This window comes from Grampus griseus (genome assembly GCF_964374135.1).
Source record: "Grampus griseus genome assembly, chromosome: 20".
Taxonomy (NCBI): Eukaryota; Metazoa; Chordata; class Mammalia; order Artiodactyla; family Delphinidae; genus Grampus; species Grampus griseus.
Window position 1 is genome coordinate 55,449,439 of NC_139014.1, and position 16,978 is coordinate 55,466,416.

The window sequence follows — 16,978 nt, forward strand, 5'->3', positions numbered from 1 at the left end:
TAACCACTCCCTACTTCAGACCAATTTCATCTCTCATCCAGATTACTGTCACATTCTCTATGACTTGCCTTTCAGCCTCCACCAATCCACTGTTCCCACTGTAGGCAAAACGATTTTTTCTAAAACTCAAATCTAATTCAGCTTCATACTTACTAACTCTGACTTTGTGTCAATTACTTCAACTTCCCGCCCCCCCTTTTTTGGCTGCTCCCCCCGCAACTTCTGGGGTCTTAGTTCCCCCATCAGGGGTCGACCCTCGGCAGTGCAAGTGAGGAGTCCTAACCACTGGACCACCAGGGAATTCCCTGCTTCAACTCCCCTAAGCCTCTTTTTCTTCATCTATGTTAACCGCGTGATAACAATGGCACCTCCATCACAGGTTTGTTGAGACAAGTAATGTAAAACTTACCACCTTGTCTGGCGCACGATAAGCGCTCCATGGATATCTACTATTACTTTTTCCTTTTAATAGTAACATCTAATTTACATTACTGGTTATTTCTCTATGCCAAACTCTGTTATAAGTGCAGACAGAGGAAGTTTAAGTGGCTTGCCCAAAGCCATGCAAATAGGCAGGGGCACTGGTGGAAAATGAACCCAAGCACTGGACTCTTAACCAGCTATACTCTTATTTGCGTTTTTCTCTAACTGCGCTCTTAAAATTCTTCTGTTGCTTCCCAGAGATTTCAGCATAAAATCCAGCTCCTCAGGCTGCTGGAGAATCTCCGGAAGTCGCCTTTGCCAGCCTCCCTAGGATTATCTCTTGCCATCAGCCCCTTCACTACGAGCTCCAACCCTACTATCTCTAGCGTTTTTTCAGGTGCTCAGGCTCAAAGACGTGCACTTTTTGCGCCCTGAGTGAGATACCCTCTCCTCCACCTCGTTTGCTCCCATTGACCCTGCAGGAAACCTTCCTCGATACCCCAATGACCGCCGAGGCCCTGTAAACGGTTCCTCTCCTCTGAGGTTCCGCAGCACCTCGAATTTCCGTCACTGCGGTGGTCACGCTGCGTCGTTTACGCATCCGTCACCGATCTGTGAATTACAAGGCAAAGACTCCGACTTCTTCGACTTAGTAGGCAAACGTCCGACAGTTACTACAGAAAGGAGTAATCCGGGAAATGAAACAAAAGAAAAATAGGGCGTTGTCTCAATTATCCTTTATTTGTAGTTTACCTTGAATTACTCTGGTAACCTATTGAGGTTTTTTTTTTTTTTTCTCCAATTCGCGCCGTCTCGGCGCACCTACGTATCATCGGCTCTTTTATAAACAAAGTAAACCCGGAGTAATTCGCACGCACGGGAGAACCCGGACCGGACGCACGGACAAGATGGCAGCCGGCCCTCCGCTGGCGCGAGTGTCCGCCCACTCAGGGCGTAGGCCTCGTCATGTGAACCTCCCCTGCCTGGCACCGCCCCCGGCCGCAGTGCCTGACGGGAGGCAGAGCAGAGAGCGAGGGCGTCGGCCATTTTGTGGCTGTTTCCTGTGGGACACGGAGGTGGCGGTTGGGTCGGAAGAGTGAGAGACTCTTTGGCTAGTTTTTCCTGCTTGTTTTCTCCTCCTTTTTTTTCTGTCGGTAGAGCGCAGTTATGGGTCGCAAGAAGAAGAAGCAGCTGAAGCCGTGGTGCTGGTATCCTTTGTCGGTTTGAAGTCGAGGCCGAGCGGGGGCGCCGGTTGGTGGTGACCGGGACGGGGAGGCCTGGCTTTGGCCTATGGCGGAGAGTGGGATTTAGGCCTCGGGGTCGGTGGTTTGGTGGCTGGGCTCAGATTTGGGAAGGTTTCTCGGAAAATGGGGTCCCTGGGGCGAGAAGCTCTGTCAGTTGTGGGTCGTGGGACTCCGTGACTCAGGAGGGTCTTGGTTTGGTGCGAGCGTTGACCCGCGGGGAGGCGGCTTGGACCCCCTTCACCAAGGACAGAGTCCCCTGAGGAGTCTTCTGCCACACTCCGTTGTTTTGGTGACGGTTCAACAAAGGGACTTGAGCTTCGAGTATAGTACGCTTATTGACTCTGTGGCGGATAAGGGGGGAGCTTCCGGAGTCGGTCACCCACTCTTTTCTTTTTTCTTTTTTTTTTTTTGTAGAATCGGTGGTTTAGTAAAGGCTTATGTTAGTCAACCCTGATTTCGACGCCCCCCACCCCCCCCTTTTTTTTTGCTGGGGGTTGGGGGGAAGATCTAGCTTCCGCCTCCCACCCACTGACGCCTTAATCTTGGAGAAGCGTTCTCTTACAGGGTGGGGTTTCTTGTTATCTTTTTACCTGTTTTATTGCAGTGAGAAAGTGCCTCTTAATAAGGAAACGTGGCGTCGGTTCCCCCCCCCCCCGAAACGTTAGTAAACTTTACGTTTCAGTTGATTTTATTTACTGTCTGGTACCTAAAAACGCTGCATTTATTTATATAATAGTTGAAAACCGGTTACAGATTTTGTAAAGTGCTTTTAGGAAAATCTGACAAGGGAGAGAAGAATTCTCAGTATTATTAACAGAACTTGTCTGTGAGTTTATATACATTTTTGGGCGACAAATTCGTACGGAATTGCAAGCAGCTTTGTGGATTGTTCATAGGAAATTGTCGCAATGAACTTATTTTCAGATTCTAAATAATATAAACATTAAATTTTAAATGTTAGGTAAATTCTTAGTATTTCGATTATTTTTATCTTTTAATTTTTGAAGATCTGTCCACATTAACTTTGGGTTTGTTTTTTTTTAAAAACATTTTGAACCCTTCCAGTTCACAGTGTGCATTTGTAAATGTTAAGACATTGAACAAAAGAAAAGTTAATTTCACATAAATCTGTGAAACGCGGGAATTTGACAAAACTATACTGCCTACTGAGATGTGTTTATTTAGGGGTGGTGAAGAGATAATGTGAGATTGTGAGCTTCCAGGACATTGAAAATTCCAAAATTATGTGGCAGGTTAATCCTTAGTTGTATAATAAATATCAAAAGTAGACTTTATATAAAGTACTCTTGGTTTTAGCTGTTGCCTGTTTTTAATGTTACTACTATTCTCTTTCATTACAGATTTATTTTTTATAGGCAGTGTCACTATTGTGCTAGTTTTGTACCTTAACAATAGTGATCAGGTATTGTAATAGAGATTTTGATGATGAGAAGATCCTTATACAGCACCAAAAAGCAAAGCATTTTAAATGTCATATATGTCATAAGAAATTGTATACAGGACCTGGCTTAGCTATTCATTGCATGCAGGTAAGGAGTTTCTTTCGTATTTAATTTTTGCTCTCTTGTAGTTTGGAAACAACATGGAAAAATCTTGAATTTCTCTTTGATAGCTGTAGAGTTTTTGTTGTTGTTGTTTATTGCAAAAGGTTAGGTAAGATGACCAGTAAGCTTTAAAATTAAAAAAAAACCTGTTCTTTAGCCATTGAGAAGATAAACAATTGATTTTTCATGTTTAAAGAGTTTATGCTACTATTTACCTTTAAATTATTGATAATACCTTTTATCCTAGATTTAGATGGGTGACAATTAGGTTAAGATCACGAAGTATTTCGTCAGTACTTGGCTAAGAGAACAAGGATCAGTGATTTAAATTTTGTGGGCAGTCTGACCAAATCCAATCCCATAAGAATTAGTACATAATTAACCACCATTACTCACTGTCTTTGAACGATTTGTTAAAATCTGTTGCCTGGGGCTAAGCTACCATTTATCCCATGGACCTCTTTTGGAATGGTGGCGTTGTGTTTCACTTAATAATTTCTAGGTTTCTTGAGTTCTTAACTACTAGGTGGGGAGGGCTTTGTAATTTATATTTTTGAAGATCTAATAAGTACCTTTTTTATTCAACATTATTTCTTCTACTTTTGCCAGTCCTAGAGCTGCCTGAATTTTTGCCTAATTGGACCCTAGAGAGATGTGAGATGAGCAAATCCCCATTCATTGGAAACTACTGTTGGTAGGAGGCAGGGAGGTAAATTAAAACAAGATATTGCTTCCCTGAGTTTAAAAATAAGTTTATAAAGATCTGTTTCACTCCAATCATGTCGCTATAATAGCAATTCAGTATCCATTTAAAAATATGAGACCCACAATTTTCCACTGTGGTAGTCACTAGTTACTTGTGGCTATTTAAACAGAAATTTAAAACTTAAAACTTCAGTTCCTCAGTTACATTATAGTCATATTTCCTGTGCTCAGCCACAAGTGACTGGTGGATGACTATTGTATTGGATAGTACAGATGCAGAACATGACCATTTATCACAAAGTTTCTGTGAGACAGTACTGTACAGTGTTTTAGGCACTGAATATACAGCAGTGAATAAATTAAAGTCATCATTGTGGAGTTTAGATTTACATTGTGGAGGAGAACAATCTATAAATATTTAATTTTATGCTGATATGTGACAGAGGAAACTAAAACTAGGTAGGGGTTAAAACTAGGTAGGGGGGATAGGGGAGGGCCACAAGGTAGTACAGGCCTGAATGAGAAACTGACATCTGAACAGAGATCTGAAAGGAGGTGAGGGAGAGATTCCAGGGAATAGCAGATGAAAGACCTTCACTTCAGGGGCATTCTCCTATATTGAGGGCAAGGACAGCAATGTGCTTACTTGACATAGGAGGGTTTGCAGGCTATTGTAGGCCATTTTCTTTAATACTGAGTGAAATGGGAGGTTTTAATTGAGATGTAACATGCTTTGGCACACTTTTTAAAGAGTCATTTTGGCTGCAGGGTTGAGAGTAGACTGTAGAGTGCAGTAAGACCACTTAGGAGACCAGGCAAGAGTGTTCCAGGCAAGAGGTGATGGTGACAGAGAATTTGCTGATGAATTAGATGTGGAGTATGAGAAAGTGAGGAGTGGAGGATGTTCTGAAAGTATTTGGCCTGAGCAGTGTGAAAAGTGAGTTACTGTATTCATTTGGCCCTTGGTATCCACATCTGCGTATTATACCGCAATTGAAATTCGGTAAGTTGAATCCACGTGTACGGAATCCGTGGATACAGAGGGCTAACTGTACTGCGCCATTTTATATAAGGGACTTGAGCATCCTTGGTATTGGGGGGAGTGGTCCTGGAACCAGTCATGCCTTGATATCAAGGGACGACTGTACTGAAATGTGGAAAGCTGCAGGAAAAATAGGCTTAGGGATGAGGCTATCAAGATCATCTTATGTTAATTTTGAGTGTGGGTATGTTAGTTTTGAGATTTTGAGGAGGTCTGTTGAATATCCAGATGGAGATGTCATATAAGCAGTTGAATCTACAGGTCTGCAGTTCAGAGAGGTTGGAGCTGGTGATAGAAATTTGGGGGGATACAGTATAAGGATGGCTATTTTAAGCCATGATATTATATGTCCTTAGGGAGTAGAATATAGATAGAAAAGTGGTGCCAACGACACCACCATGGGCCACTCCCAGCATTTAGAGGTCAGAAGATTAAGAGAAACCAATCAAGATTGAAAAGGTAGGAAAACCAAGAGAGTAGTGCCGTGGAAGCCAAGTGAAATGTTTCAAGGAGTGAGTTATTTATTTAAGTCAAACGCTGGTGGTAGGTTAGTTAAGCCCAGGACTAAGATTGGATTAACCAAACTAGAGGTCATTGGTTACTTGCCAAGAGTGATTTCCTAGAATGTAGAGGATGAAAGGCTGATAGGAATGCTTGCAAGAGAAAATGAGAGGGGAAACTACAGGTGCTATTTCAAGGAGTTGTACTATAGAGAAGAGCAGAGAAATGGAGTGAGTGGAAGCTGGAAGATTAGTTAAACTACTAGTAATAATCTTTAATTAACTAAGTGCTTCTGTTTATATGTTCTTACCATAATTTCACAGGAGCTTGTGAGATAGGCATGGCAGTTAAATCAGACACATGCTGGAGTTTTATAGATTAGTTTAGGACATTAGTAATTTAGATACTTTACATCAATGTTTGCGCCTATCTTTTCAGCCGAGACCATACTAATTTCTACTATGTAAGACTCTAAGAAATCTAATTCTGGCTGTAACATAAGGTTGGGAAGATTTTGAGTGAATGGCGTTATTTTTTCTTCTCTTTCCAATACCTTTTAATTAAGATATTTCTTTCCTTCATCACTTAGAAATGTAGTGAAAACTAGTTAATGTGTATGTGAATGTAATTGTATTTTTTCAGAGAACATATGTATGAGTTACTTCATCTGCGTTCATCAAGAGAAGTAACATGTTCCAAAAAATTTAGGAAATGGTGATTGTCATTTATTGAGTAGCTTTATTCATGGATCTTTTAATCACAATAAGATAATTTGTGAATTTGATTTGCATATCACTTTTTAAAATCTTTGAGATACTCTTCCAGGAAAATACTTAGTTTTCTTTAATTACCTTTCTATTCTTCCATGAAAGTGTCTTGGAAGGAAAGAAAAATTGAGTATTACTTGGACCAATATATCCAAGTCATTAACCTAAATAAGTGGTTCTCAAACTTGAGTATGCAAAGGAATCACCTTGAAGTCTTGTTAGATAGATTTGCAGTTCCACCCAAGAGTTTCTGATTCAGTAGGGCTCAGGTGTGGCCTGATAATTTGCATTTCTTATTTATTGTTTTAAAATTTTTATTGGCGTAGAATTTGCATTTCTAATAAGCTTCCAGGTGAAGCTGATAACTTAGGCAAAATACTTTGACATCCTTTAGCCTAAGGTAATACCTTTTGCAGAAGAAACCAAGACCGACAGGGATTTTAGCATATTGGCAAAAGTTATTTGCGTTTGAGGGTTAGAAATGTTTGATCTAGCAAAACCATACAGTGAAAAAAGGTGCTAGATCCCCAGTGTTTTATTTTACAATAAAACCTCTGAAGGACTTCTTTTTGTGATCTGCCAAATAAATTCAGAGGTGGAAAATGACAGGATCACTACTGTGGCAGTGTTAAGCTCTTCAGGTGACTCATTAGTTACGGGTAATGCTAATTGGAAATGTCACTTTTGTGGTTTGTAGCTACTAGCTGTCTCAGGATACATTCTTGGAAAATTTACTTATTTTAATACTTAATTTTAAGACTTCATAAGCTTTACTTAGTTCACACTTCCCTGATTTGAGTAGCACTATTAGTTCATTTTTAATAATTCAAGCAATCAAGGTTTTAAGGTAAACTTGAAATTGTTTATTGAGCCCTTGCTATGTGCTTCACATTGCCAAGTGCTTTTTACATACACAGTATCTGTTTTAATCCTAAAAATGACCCCAGAAGTTAGGTGCTGAATAGGTGAAGTAAACTGAGGCTTAGGTCAAAGAATTTGCCTAATCTCACATAGCTAATAGGCCATAAAGCTGGGGGTTGAATCCACATAGTCTCACTGTGGAACCGGTCATTCTTAACCATTATACTAAGTGGTCTCTGAGTAATATAAAAGTACTCTTTAAAAGACTTTCATGAGGCACTTTTGTTTATCTAATGGAAGGTTTTTGTTTTGTTTGTGTGGGGTCTTTTTGGTTTGTTTTTTAATGTTAGGTGCATAAAGAGACAATAGATGCAGTACCAAATGCAATACCTGGGAGAACAGACATAGAGTTGGAAATATATGGTATGGAAGGTATTCCAGAAAAAGACATGGATGAAAGAAGACGACTTCTTGAACAGAAAACACAAGGTAAATGCTAAGATGTATGCTTTTTCTTGATATAGCTTAACTAGTGAGAGTATTATTACAATATTTTCAAGTATAAATTTAATGGTAGATGTTAGTTCTATTCAGAATTTCAATTTGAGGTTTTTTTGTTTTGTCTTATGTTCGAAGTTAATGTATCTTATTTGTATATGTGGTAGCATTTGGATCATTCCATACATTTTATTATATTTTTACTCATAACTGAATTCCAGGTGGATTTAGCAAGTGTTGAGGCCTTTGAAAAGGAAGGTAGCTTGTTTTGATTTATGAAACCACTAATTGTAAATTTTTTTAGTGGTGTATTTGACTTGGGATTTGCAGCCCTCTCCTATCCAAATGATAGAAACTTACTAATAAACTATGAAATCTTTTGTTTTGAAAAGCATTCTGGAGAGGTCAGACTAGTTTTCATAGTTTACCTTTTGGAGTGGAATAGAAAGCTGTTTTTTAAAAGTATAACTGCTTTAGGAAAATGTTCTTTACCTGCCATAGAATAGGGAAAGGATGTTAACCTTCTTGCTTAATACAGATTGAAAAAACATTTAAAGAGTAAAGAGCAGTGTTAACTGAGTTTTTTTGGAAGAAAAATCTCAGGAGCTACTTGCACTGAAACAAAAATTTTAAATGTTGAATGTCTTAAACTTGCTTAGGTTTTCTTTTTTTACTCTATGGGAAAAATTAATTTAAACTTTTTTAGCAGAGAGTCAAAAAAAGAAGCAACAAGAGGATTCTGATGAATATGATGATGATGACTCTGCAGCTTCAACTTCATTTCAACCACAGCCTGTTCAACCTCAACAAGGCTATATCCCGCCAATGGCACAACCAGGACTACCACCAGTTCCAGGAGCACCAGGAATGCCTCCAGGTAGCACATAAGGCATCTTACAATTTAACACTCTCAGGTCTTTGTTGATACAGTTTAGAAGTATTAATTTTTTCCTCTTAACCCTTTTTTATTTTTTTGGTTGAAATACTTGTTTGTAGGCATACCTCCATTAATGCCAGGTGTTCCTCCTCTGATGCCAGGAATGCCACCAGTTATGCCAGGAATGCCACCTGGGTAAGAAAACTCTTTTAATTGACTTGTGGGCTTGTGCCTAGAATGATCTTTTTCAACTTGGGTGTGTTACATCACTTAAATGTTACTTTGCTGTGTTTTTTTTTTTTTTTTTTGCTTCTAAAAGGTATGGGCTCTGTAACTATTAAACTTACCTAATAAAGGGATCTACTAATAAATTTAAGGAATATAAATTTGACTCTGAAGAGAATAGATTTTTGGGTTTTAGGATGTATGTAGGCAGCCATCTGCTTCAGTTGCATCTGATGTAATTAAAGTAGTTGGTTGTAGATTTGAGTTTCTGAGATTCAAAACTGTCCATGACACTTCGTAGTTGTGAGAAGAAGCAAACTCTGTAAATGATTTATTTGTCAAGTCATCAAGAACTAAAATGAATATGAGGTGCTCGTGCCCATCACTTTTATTTAAATATTGTTGGATGTGAGAGGTATACAATACACTTTCCCACTGTATTTTGAAAATCAGTTAGATTTTGATTTTGTCATACATTTTCACAGATTGCATCATCAGAGAAAATACACCCAGTCATTTTGCGGTGAAAACATGTAAGCATCTCATTCGTAATGTAATTCAGGAGGTATAATCATAATGTCATTTTTTTGTGTGTTTAATGGTATCTATTAAGTTGACTTCAGAAGTTTTCTAATCTTCCTCACTAAAACTTCTAAACTTTGCAAACTGATTGACACAGATCTCTTAAAGGAGGGAACTAAAACATCTGTGAGGAAATCGTAATAGACTCATATAAACAAAGCATTTTCTAATTGTGCAGCTGTTTTCCCCAAACTGCTAAAAGTAAGGGGACTTAGTAAAAAGGGGTGATATTTAAGAAAGAGTATATATTCCTTTGCCAAATTACGTGCTGTGTTACTATAGAAGGTAATTGATTTTTCTTCTGATAAAACCTATATATAGAAGTTATTCTGATAAGAATCCTAAATCATTAATTCACAAACTTGGTAATTTTTTAAGTGAATTGGACACTGATATTTGAAGGTGAGCTCTTTTAAGGAAAGGAAAACAAATATGGGTTGTGTTTTTAAGTCCTGGTTTAGTGATAGCAACTTCGTACATGAAAAGTAGGGATTCTGAGTTTACTTTTGATTATCTTTAATTTTGATGGTAGTTTTTCCGTGCCTGTCCAAAACAAATCTTTACTCCACAGAGTACATTCAGTATTTTCTTTTTGAAAAAATCTGATAACTCTAAAATATAGAGGGTTTTTTTTTGATTAATATTCTGTGGATATTTTCCAAGTGAGACAAAAGGTGATTTTGTTTTCCAGTTACGCACATTTTGGATAAGGCCTCTTGTTTATATTAAGGAGAGTATAATAATTGTTCTCAATGACTTTAAATGTATTAAAATGTTCTGTTAACAAAGACTGATTTTTTTCCCCTATTTTACTGGTAAACAAAGAGTTCGCTGGTTTTTAGGGAATTTATTTTGATAGAATTGTTTTAGTGTGTTGTGTGTTCTTTCAGCTTGATTTGATATTAGGGGTCAAATTCAAGTCTTATCTATTGTTGTTTCAGGCTTTAGCCAAAATATTTTCTAATGTTTTATACTGTTAATTAACTTTAGTTGTCTCTTGAAATTTGCTTTCTAATAGAATGATGCCAATGGGTGGAATGATGCCACCTGGACCGGGAATACCACCTCTAATGCCTGGTATGCCACCAGGTATGAAATGTTAGACAGTTTCCTTTTTAATATGACAGAAGTGCTTTATTCTTAAGTATTTTAGACAGCAGATTTGTGGGCATTGGTGCAGTTTTTTTTTGTTTGTTTTTTGCGGTACGCGGGCCTCTCACTGTCGTGGCCTCTCCCGTTGCGGAGCACAGGCTCCAGACATGCAGGCTTAGTGGCCATGGCTCACGGGCCCCGCCGCTCTGCGGCAGGTGGGATCTTCCCAGACCGGCGCACAAACCTGTGTCCCCTGCATCGGCAGGTGGACTCTCAACCACTGCGAGGTGCAGTTTTAAAATTGGTGTAATTTTTAAAGTTTCTATAGGTTAGTGACTTCTTTTTAAAATTACTATGAGAAATGTGATGATCTCGTTTTGTTCTGAGTTCCGAGTTTTGAAATAGATAGTAAAAGTAGTCCTCAAAGCCACCAGAATGAGTCACTGAGCCTGTGACTTAAGAGTGGTTATATCTGTTAGGAATATTTTAGGCAAGTACTGGAGACTCTTAACAAGTAATAGAGAAATCCAACAAACTATTAAACCACGTAGGTATTTATTATCTCACTCAACCTAAAAGTGGTAGACTCAGTGGCTCCAGTGATAATAAGAACCCATACTTTAAAAATTTTCCACTTTGCCAACCTTAGCTTTCTCTCTCAGACATGTAACTCAGTAGTTATAAAATCTCAGGCAAGAAAGGGTGCTTTCCTTTTTCTTGTATTAGGGAACAAAGTAACTTTCCCAGAATCTCCTTAGCCTCTTACATATCATTGGCCAGAAATAGGTCTAATGGAGCTTCTAGGTACAGGGAAGCATGGGAAATAAGTATCTTGACTTTTTAGCCTACAGTGTGGGGAAAGGGATTTGGTTAGCCCAGTAAATGTGCTACAGAGGTCTTCATGAGGCTTTCTGAGTCCATTGCCTAGCGTTTTAATCCTAGCAAGTTTGGTTTGCAGTCCATAGCAGATTCAGATGTACTCAAGTGATAGTTGGTTTAAAAGGAACAGAAAAATCAGCAGCAAAATTTGAATCATGCCAGTGCAATCATTAATTTATAGGCAACAGCTTCACATACATCATGCTCTGAGATAATTTTAGGCATTTAAATGAATACAGAAAAATAACCTATGTTCATTTGGTAATGTGAAGTCAGTACAAGTTTTAAGTTACATTGAGGAACTTCAAAGAATGCCGAGTGGTATATTTTAGGAAAATTTGTGTATTTAAAGCACACTTAAAGGAATAACTTAGTTTCTGGAATAATTTTTATGGGTATTTGACCTATTAACAGTTTTTACTGTAGTTCGCATTAGAGTTCTGGAAACATCTGTCTGTTAGATGATTGAAATAATTCTATATGTTTCAAAAATTTGCTGCATCAGTAATATCAATAAGCCTAATTGTTGGCTTTGCCCATATACAGGGTTTCTAGTGGTATCTTTCACGTCCCAAAATTCTGAAGAGACGCAAAGGTGTAGAAAGTTGGAGGCAAAACTGTTCCAAGGGGGCAGGTGCCCAAGTACTTTGGGCTTCATTGAGTTCAGCAGTCAGTCGTCAGTATTGATAACTTCGTAGTATAGAATCTTGTTTTGTGTGTGTCTGTGCCGTACGGCTTATGAGATCTTGTTGGTTCCCTTACCAGGGATTGATCCCGGGCCATAGCAGTGAAAGCCGAGTCCTAACCACTGGACTGCCAGGGAATTTCCTTGAATCATTTTTAATTTAATTTAGTATGTTTTAATGGCAAAGTTTTGAGGAAGTATTTTTTCTGAACTAAATGTTTCAGCAACAGGGTCCCACTCCAGTATTTCTTCTCTGCAGGTATGCCCCCTCCTGTTCCACGTCCTGGAATTCCTCCGATGACTCAAGCACAGGCTGTTTCAGCGCCAGGTATTCTTAACAGACCACCTGCACCAACAGCAACAGTTCCAGCTCCACAGCCTCCAGTTACTAAGCCTCTTTTCCCCAGTGCAGGACAGGTAAGGTTAAATTTCTGAAAAAGAACGTGCTTATATTTAAAGGTAAAGTGGAGTTGTTCACTGAACTCTTTGAAAATGTCAAGTCATTTTAAAAATTGTAATCTTCTTAATACAGTTTATTAACTATACTGAAGAAGTGGTGTTCTCTTCCATTTTTGCACACATTGATTTCCTTTACTCAGAAGGTTGACTGGAACGAGAAAATAGTGTAGTATGTTATTTTTTTGTAGTTGTGAACTCTGGTTATTCTTAGCTTTAGTTAGAAATGAAAATTTAATTTCTGAGAACTTAAATACATAAAAATGTTATGAGGTCCTCCTTTACCTAATGAGCTATGAGTAGAATGAAAACCAAAGTCAAAAAATCCTAAGACCTTAGCAAATAATTTTTGGGCTCTTCCCTTTAGTCTAGAATTGTGACAGACAGTAGTGCCTCACTGTTGCTGGAAGGGCATCATTTAATGTCTTTTGACCTAGTCACACTCATATTTCCTACTTGTCCTTTTTTTTTTCCCTCCCCAGAACTCAGAAGCAAAAAATCCTTTTATATATAGTATGTATATAATGGTTGTTACCTTCGCTTTTTCACCCCAGTTTGATTCAGAGTTAAGCAGATGTATTTAATTCATTCAGAATTGAGACACTCAGGATGTATGTTCTTCATTGTTCACCTTAAAATTATCCCTTAGATGTTTTCTTTTTTCAATTTTTTTTCTGTTTGTAGTTGCTAAATTAAAAGCATTACTTTTTAAGTACATTAACATGTTTTTGAGGTGGGGGGTTTTTGTTTATTGTTTATTTTGTTTATCCTATTAATAAACTTTTGGCAAAAATTGCAGTTATCGATGGAGAATTGGATTGAAGTGTCAATAATGCATCATAATTCTCAGTTTAAGGTTTCAGTTTTGAAATATAGTGTAAAACATTAGTTTTAGGGGAAAAAACCTGTGGTTAATTAGGTTTATTGGTGTAGAATTTAGAAAGTTTTTTTGAGGCTCATAGTGTCACTCTGTTTATTGTAAATGCATTAACTGCCTGCCTCTATAAAACAGATTTGATTGCATTGTATTTTGCATTTAGAAAAATGCAATCTATACTGAAAAAAAAAGTCTACCACGTGGCTTATTTTCACCCATTTGTTTGGAGACTTTTCATTGTTTCCTTTCTTTTATGCTACAGATGGGGACACCTGTAACAAGCTCAAGTACAGCTTCATCCAATTCAGAAAGTCTGTCTGCGTCTTCTAAAGCTCTGTTTCCTAGCGCAGCACAAGTACGCAGGAAGTTGCAGTTTAAAATTGTTAAAAATGGCTTTATAACTTCATTAACCCTTTGGACCCTACTTTAAAACTAAATCTTTTCCCAAAAATACGTTTAATTTTTCTAAAGTAAAATTAATGGCTTATAAATCAATGGTATTTGAAAATTTGAACCGCATACTAATAGAAAAAAATATACCCCAAACTCCTATGGTTCTAAAGGGTTAAAAGCATGTAAGCAGTAAATGCATTTTAGTGGCCAATGGTTAGCCTGATGCATGATTAAGCTATTCTGTTTTATGCTGTTTAATGCATCACACATAATGTAAGGAAATTTAGTACTCTGCATTTGATTCTAAAAGTTGGCCTAGTTTACATGTTTCAGATGTTCAGTGTTATGAAAAGTAACAAATTTATTACTTGGTAACTTTATACTTAAAAGCTTACTAAATTCTTTAGTCCATCATAATAATCTAGCCATTGTTAATTGGGAGGGCATTGTATTACTATATAAAGAATACTTCTGAAGGACATATCTTTAATGTGTCACCATTGGTAGTTATTATTTATGTTATACTTAGTAACTGAAATTTATCCAAACATTTGTATTCTATAATTTTTAACTATTTTTTTTTTGAGCTCCTTGGTAGATTAATTTTAAAAAGGAATTTAGAATGATGATAATAGAAAATATGCTATTCCATTTTATGATAATATCTTCAATTAGGAATAAATACAAAGCTTTGTAAATTAAGTAATTTCTGGTGAAGAGATAGATGATATCTGAGAAGTTACATAAGCAGTCTAACTTGTTTCTTGTTTCCACTGCTGTGGTTTGGATGTACATCTTTTGGTATTATGTGTTATCTCGAATTTTGTGGATTGTTCATGATTTTAACTTTCAGTTTTGTCCCTTATTGAATGTTAGTGTCTTGTTTTTAAGTTAAATAGGTAGTAGATATATTCAGTTTTGGATTTTGAAGTTTTGTTGATGAAAGATAATGTTTTACAGGCTCAGGCAGCTGTCCAAGGACCTGTTGGTACAGATTTCAAGCCCTTAAATAGTACCCCTGCAACAACTACAGAACCCCCAAAGCCTACATTCCCTGCATATACACAGTCTACAGCTTCAACCACTAGTACAACAAATAGCACTGCAGCTAAACCAGCAGCTTCAATAACAAGTAAGCCTGCTACACTTACGACGACCAGTGCAACCAGTAAGTTGATCCATCCAGATGAGGATATATCGCTGGTAAGTTGTTTACATTTTTTACTAGCAGAGTTTGATTGAGTACTGTGGTAGCAACTTGTCCATTTGAAAACTTTTAATTTGTATACCGGTGGTCTTATGATCTGATTGAATGCTAAGTGATTTTTATCATTCTGATTTTTAAGAACCACAAAACAAAGTGAATATTGCATGTTTTGATCTTAGATACATCCCCCCTAAGACTATTTCTAAAAGAAGACAGTAAGTTGGGTTCTTACTCTCTCAAAAATTATTTTTGTTGTTCATAAATTTAATTAATTGAAGAAACAAGTGTGAGAGTCTGCAGGTCCCTTGCAGTCCATATACCTTCTTCATTACACAGTTTCTTGCTGAAGCAATTTATAATTTCTGGAAAGTTGTTCAATATAACGTGCTTCAAATATAAAAATAGGTAACGTTTTCTTAAGGCATCAAGATTTTAAGTTGGACTGGTTTGTGGGGTGAAAGTAATTGGGATGTAAGGGAACATTTAAAAATTAGTCTCACTCTGTAAATATAAAGACTTTAGATGCTTACCTTCATGCTTAACTCCCTGTGTTCAGATGTTTCACATTTCACATATTTTTATTCCTAGGAAGAGAGAAGAGCACAGTTACCTAAATATCAACGTAATCTTCCTCGACCAGGACAGGCTCCCATTGGTAATCCACCTGTTGGACCAATTGGAGGTATGATGCCACCACAGCCAGGCATCCCACAGCAACAAGGAATGAGACCCCCGATGCCGCCTCATGGTATTCCTCTTTTTACATTTATTTTATTTAGTGGATTTTCTGAGTGTACACATGAAACAGATTTATCTGCAAAGTGCATTGCATTTAAAAGTACAAGGCAACAGACTCAATCTATTTTTTTGTGTTTTAAATGTGTTTTTTAGGTCAGTATGGTGGTCATCATCAAGGCATGCCAGGTTATCTTCCTGGTGCTATGCCACCGTATGGGCAGGGACCGCCAATGGTGCCCCCTTACCAAGGTGGGCCTCCTCGACCTCCGATGGGAATGAGACCTCCTGTAATGTCGCAAGGTGGCCGTTACTGATCTTACTTCATCCAGTCTAATAGGTTTGGAGATTAAACCTTTTCTCAACTTGTGCTGTTTATATAGCCAAGCTTCCGTCAATAAGGCTTCATTGTGACTTTAACAAACATTATCTTCCCACATACCAGGAACTATTGGACATTTATTTTACATGGGAAAATTTATTTGGAATAATAAAGCAGGAACTTTTCCTGAAGTTGCAATTTATACTGTATGGCTTCTTTTTCATGTTTCATCTAGGTTTTTAGAAGTGAAGTATAGTAAATTTGGTTCGTTATATTGTGAAGGCGCTGGAATTACATGAACATACCACCCTAATAAAGGCAAGTTCTGTAAGCTTATGTTGCTATTTGTAAAGTTATGCCTTCGCAGCATTTCAGATGCTGTTGGACTTCATGTCCCCAACCTAGCTTGGTGAGGGCTGTAACTGTCTTCAAGTACCTGTACATTGGAAGTCTGAATGTGTAACAATATTTAATGTATTTAGAGTTCCTCATGTTTCAGGGTTTAAGAAATCTGACCCACCAAGGTCATGTGACTTTTCTGTACTGTTAAACTTCATTGTAATAAAATGAGAGAAAAATTTATGCCTTTTTATTCATAACCCAGCTGTGGACCACTGCCTGAAAGGTTTGTACAGATGCATGCCACAGTAGATGTCCACATAATAAAATTCGTAGTTATACCAATGCAGTTTTGATATATCATTGGATTCTGTCTTTGAATTGTAGGTTGTTCCTTAGCTGCATGTTTTAAACTGGACAGTATATGTAGAATTGTATGTTAGTCCTTCAGTTGACAGAAAAACTTAGATATACCTATGAGTCATTACATGGGTATGAAATCTTTGTATTGTGTCACCTTTCCACCCCCTTGGTGTGTCAATATATGTTAGCTATCATAGATATTTGAAATGTAAACCTTAATATTCCCTCCTTCCTGCTGATGTTTAGAGCCTAGTGCCAGACCCATTCATTTCCTTCTGATTATTTTTGAGACTGCGGTACTGTGTGGACCTCAGAAGCTTTTCAGGTGCAAACTTCTAGA

General features: G+C 37.6%; 1 protein-coding gene across 7 annotated transcripts; it reads left to right on the plus strand.

Moving 5' to 3' along the window:
- The first annotated feature begins 1,474 nt into the window (after positions 1-1,474).
- On the plus strand, positions 1,475-16,138 carry ZNF207 (zinc finger protein 207). Of its 7 annotated transcripts, none has more exons than XM_082679562.1 (12): positions 1,475-1,631; positions 3,091-3,217; positions 7,459-7,597; positions 8,313-8,483; positions 8,603-8,678; positions 9,194-9,241; positions 10,309-10,379; positions 12,206-12,363; positions 13,542-13,634; positions 14,633-14,875; positions 15,468-15,627; positions 15,771-16,138. In XM_082679562.1, exons 1-12 carry the CDS (start codon positions 1,591-1,593, stop codon positions 15,929-15,931), a joined length of 1,488 nt encoding a protein of 495 aa, XP_082535688.1. In that variant the 5' UTR covers positions 1,475-1,590; the 3' UTR covers positions 15,932-16,138. The 7 variants fall into 7 exon arrangements, with proteins under 7 accessions (XP_082535688.1, XP_082535689.1, XP_082535692.1 ...); XM_082679563.1 differs by having other exon boundaries at positions 8,316-8,483; XM_082679566.1 differs by lacking the exon at positions 13,542-13,634.
- The last annotated feature ends 840 nt before the right edge of the window (positions 16,139-16,978 follow it).

What these genes read in the sequence shown, in the direction of transcription:
- ZNF207 (XM_082679562.1), top strand. Translation starts at nt 1,591, where the DNA reads ATGGGTCGCAAGAAGAAGAAGCAGCTGAAGCCGTGGTGCTG. An exon ending in AGCACCAGGAATGCCTCCAG is followed by an intron (nt 8,484 to 8,602) that starts GTAGCACATAAG and finishes ACTTGTTTGTAG; the next exon opens with GCATACCTCCATTAATGCCA. An exon ending in CAGATGAGGATATATCGCTG is followed by an intron (nt 14,876 to 15,467) that starts GTAAGTTGTTTA and finishes TTTTATTCCTAG; the next exon opens with GAAGAGAGAAGAGCACAGTT.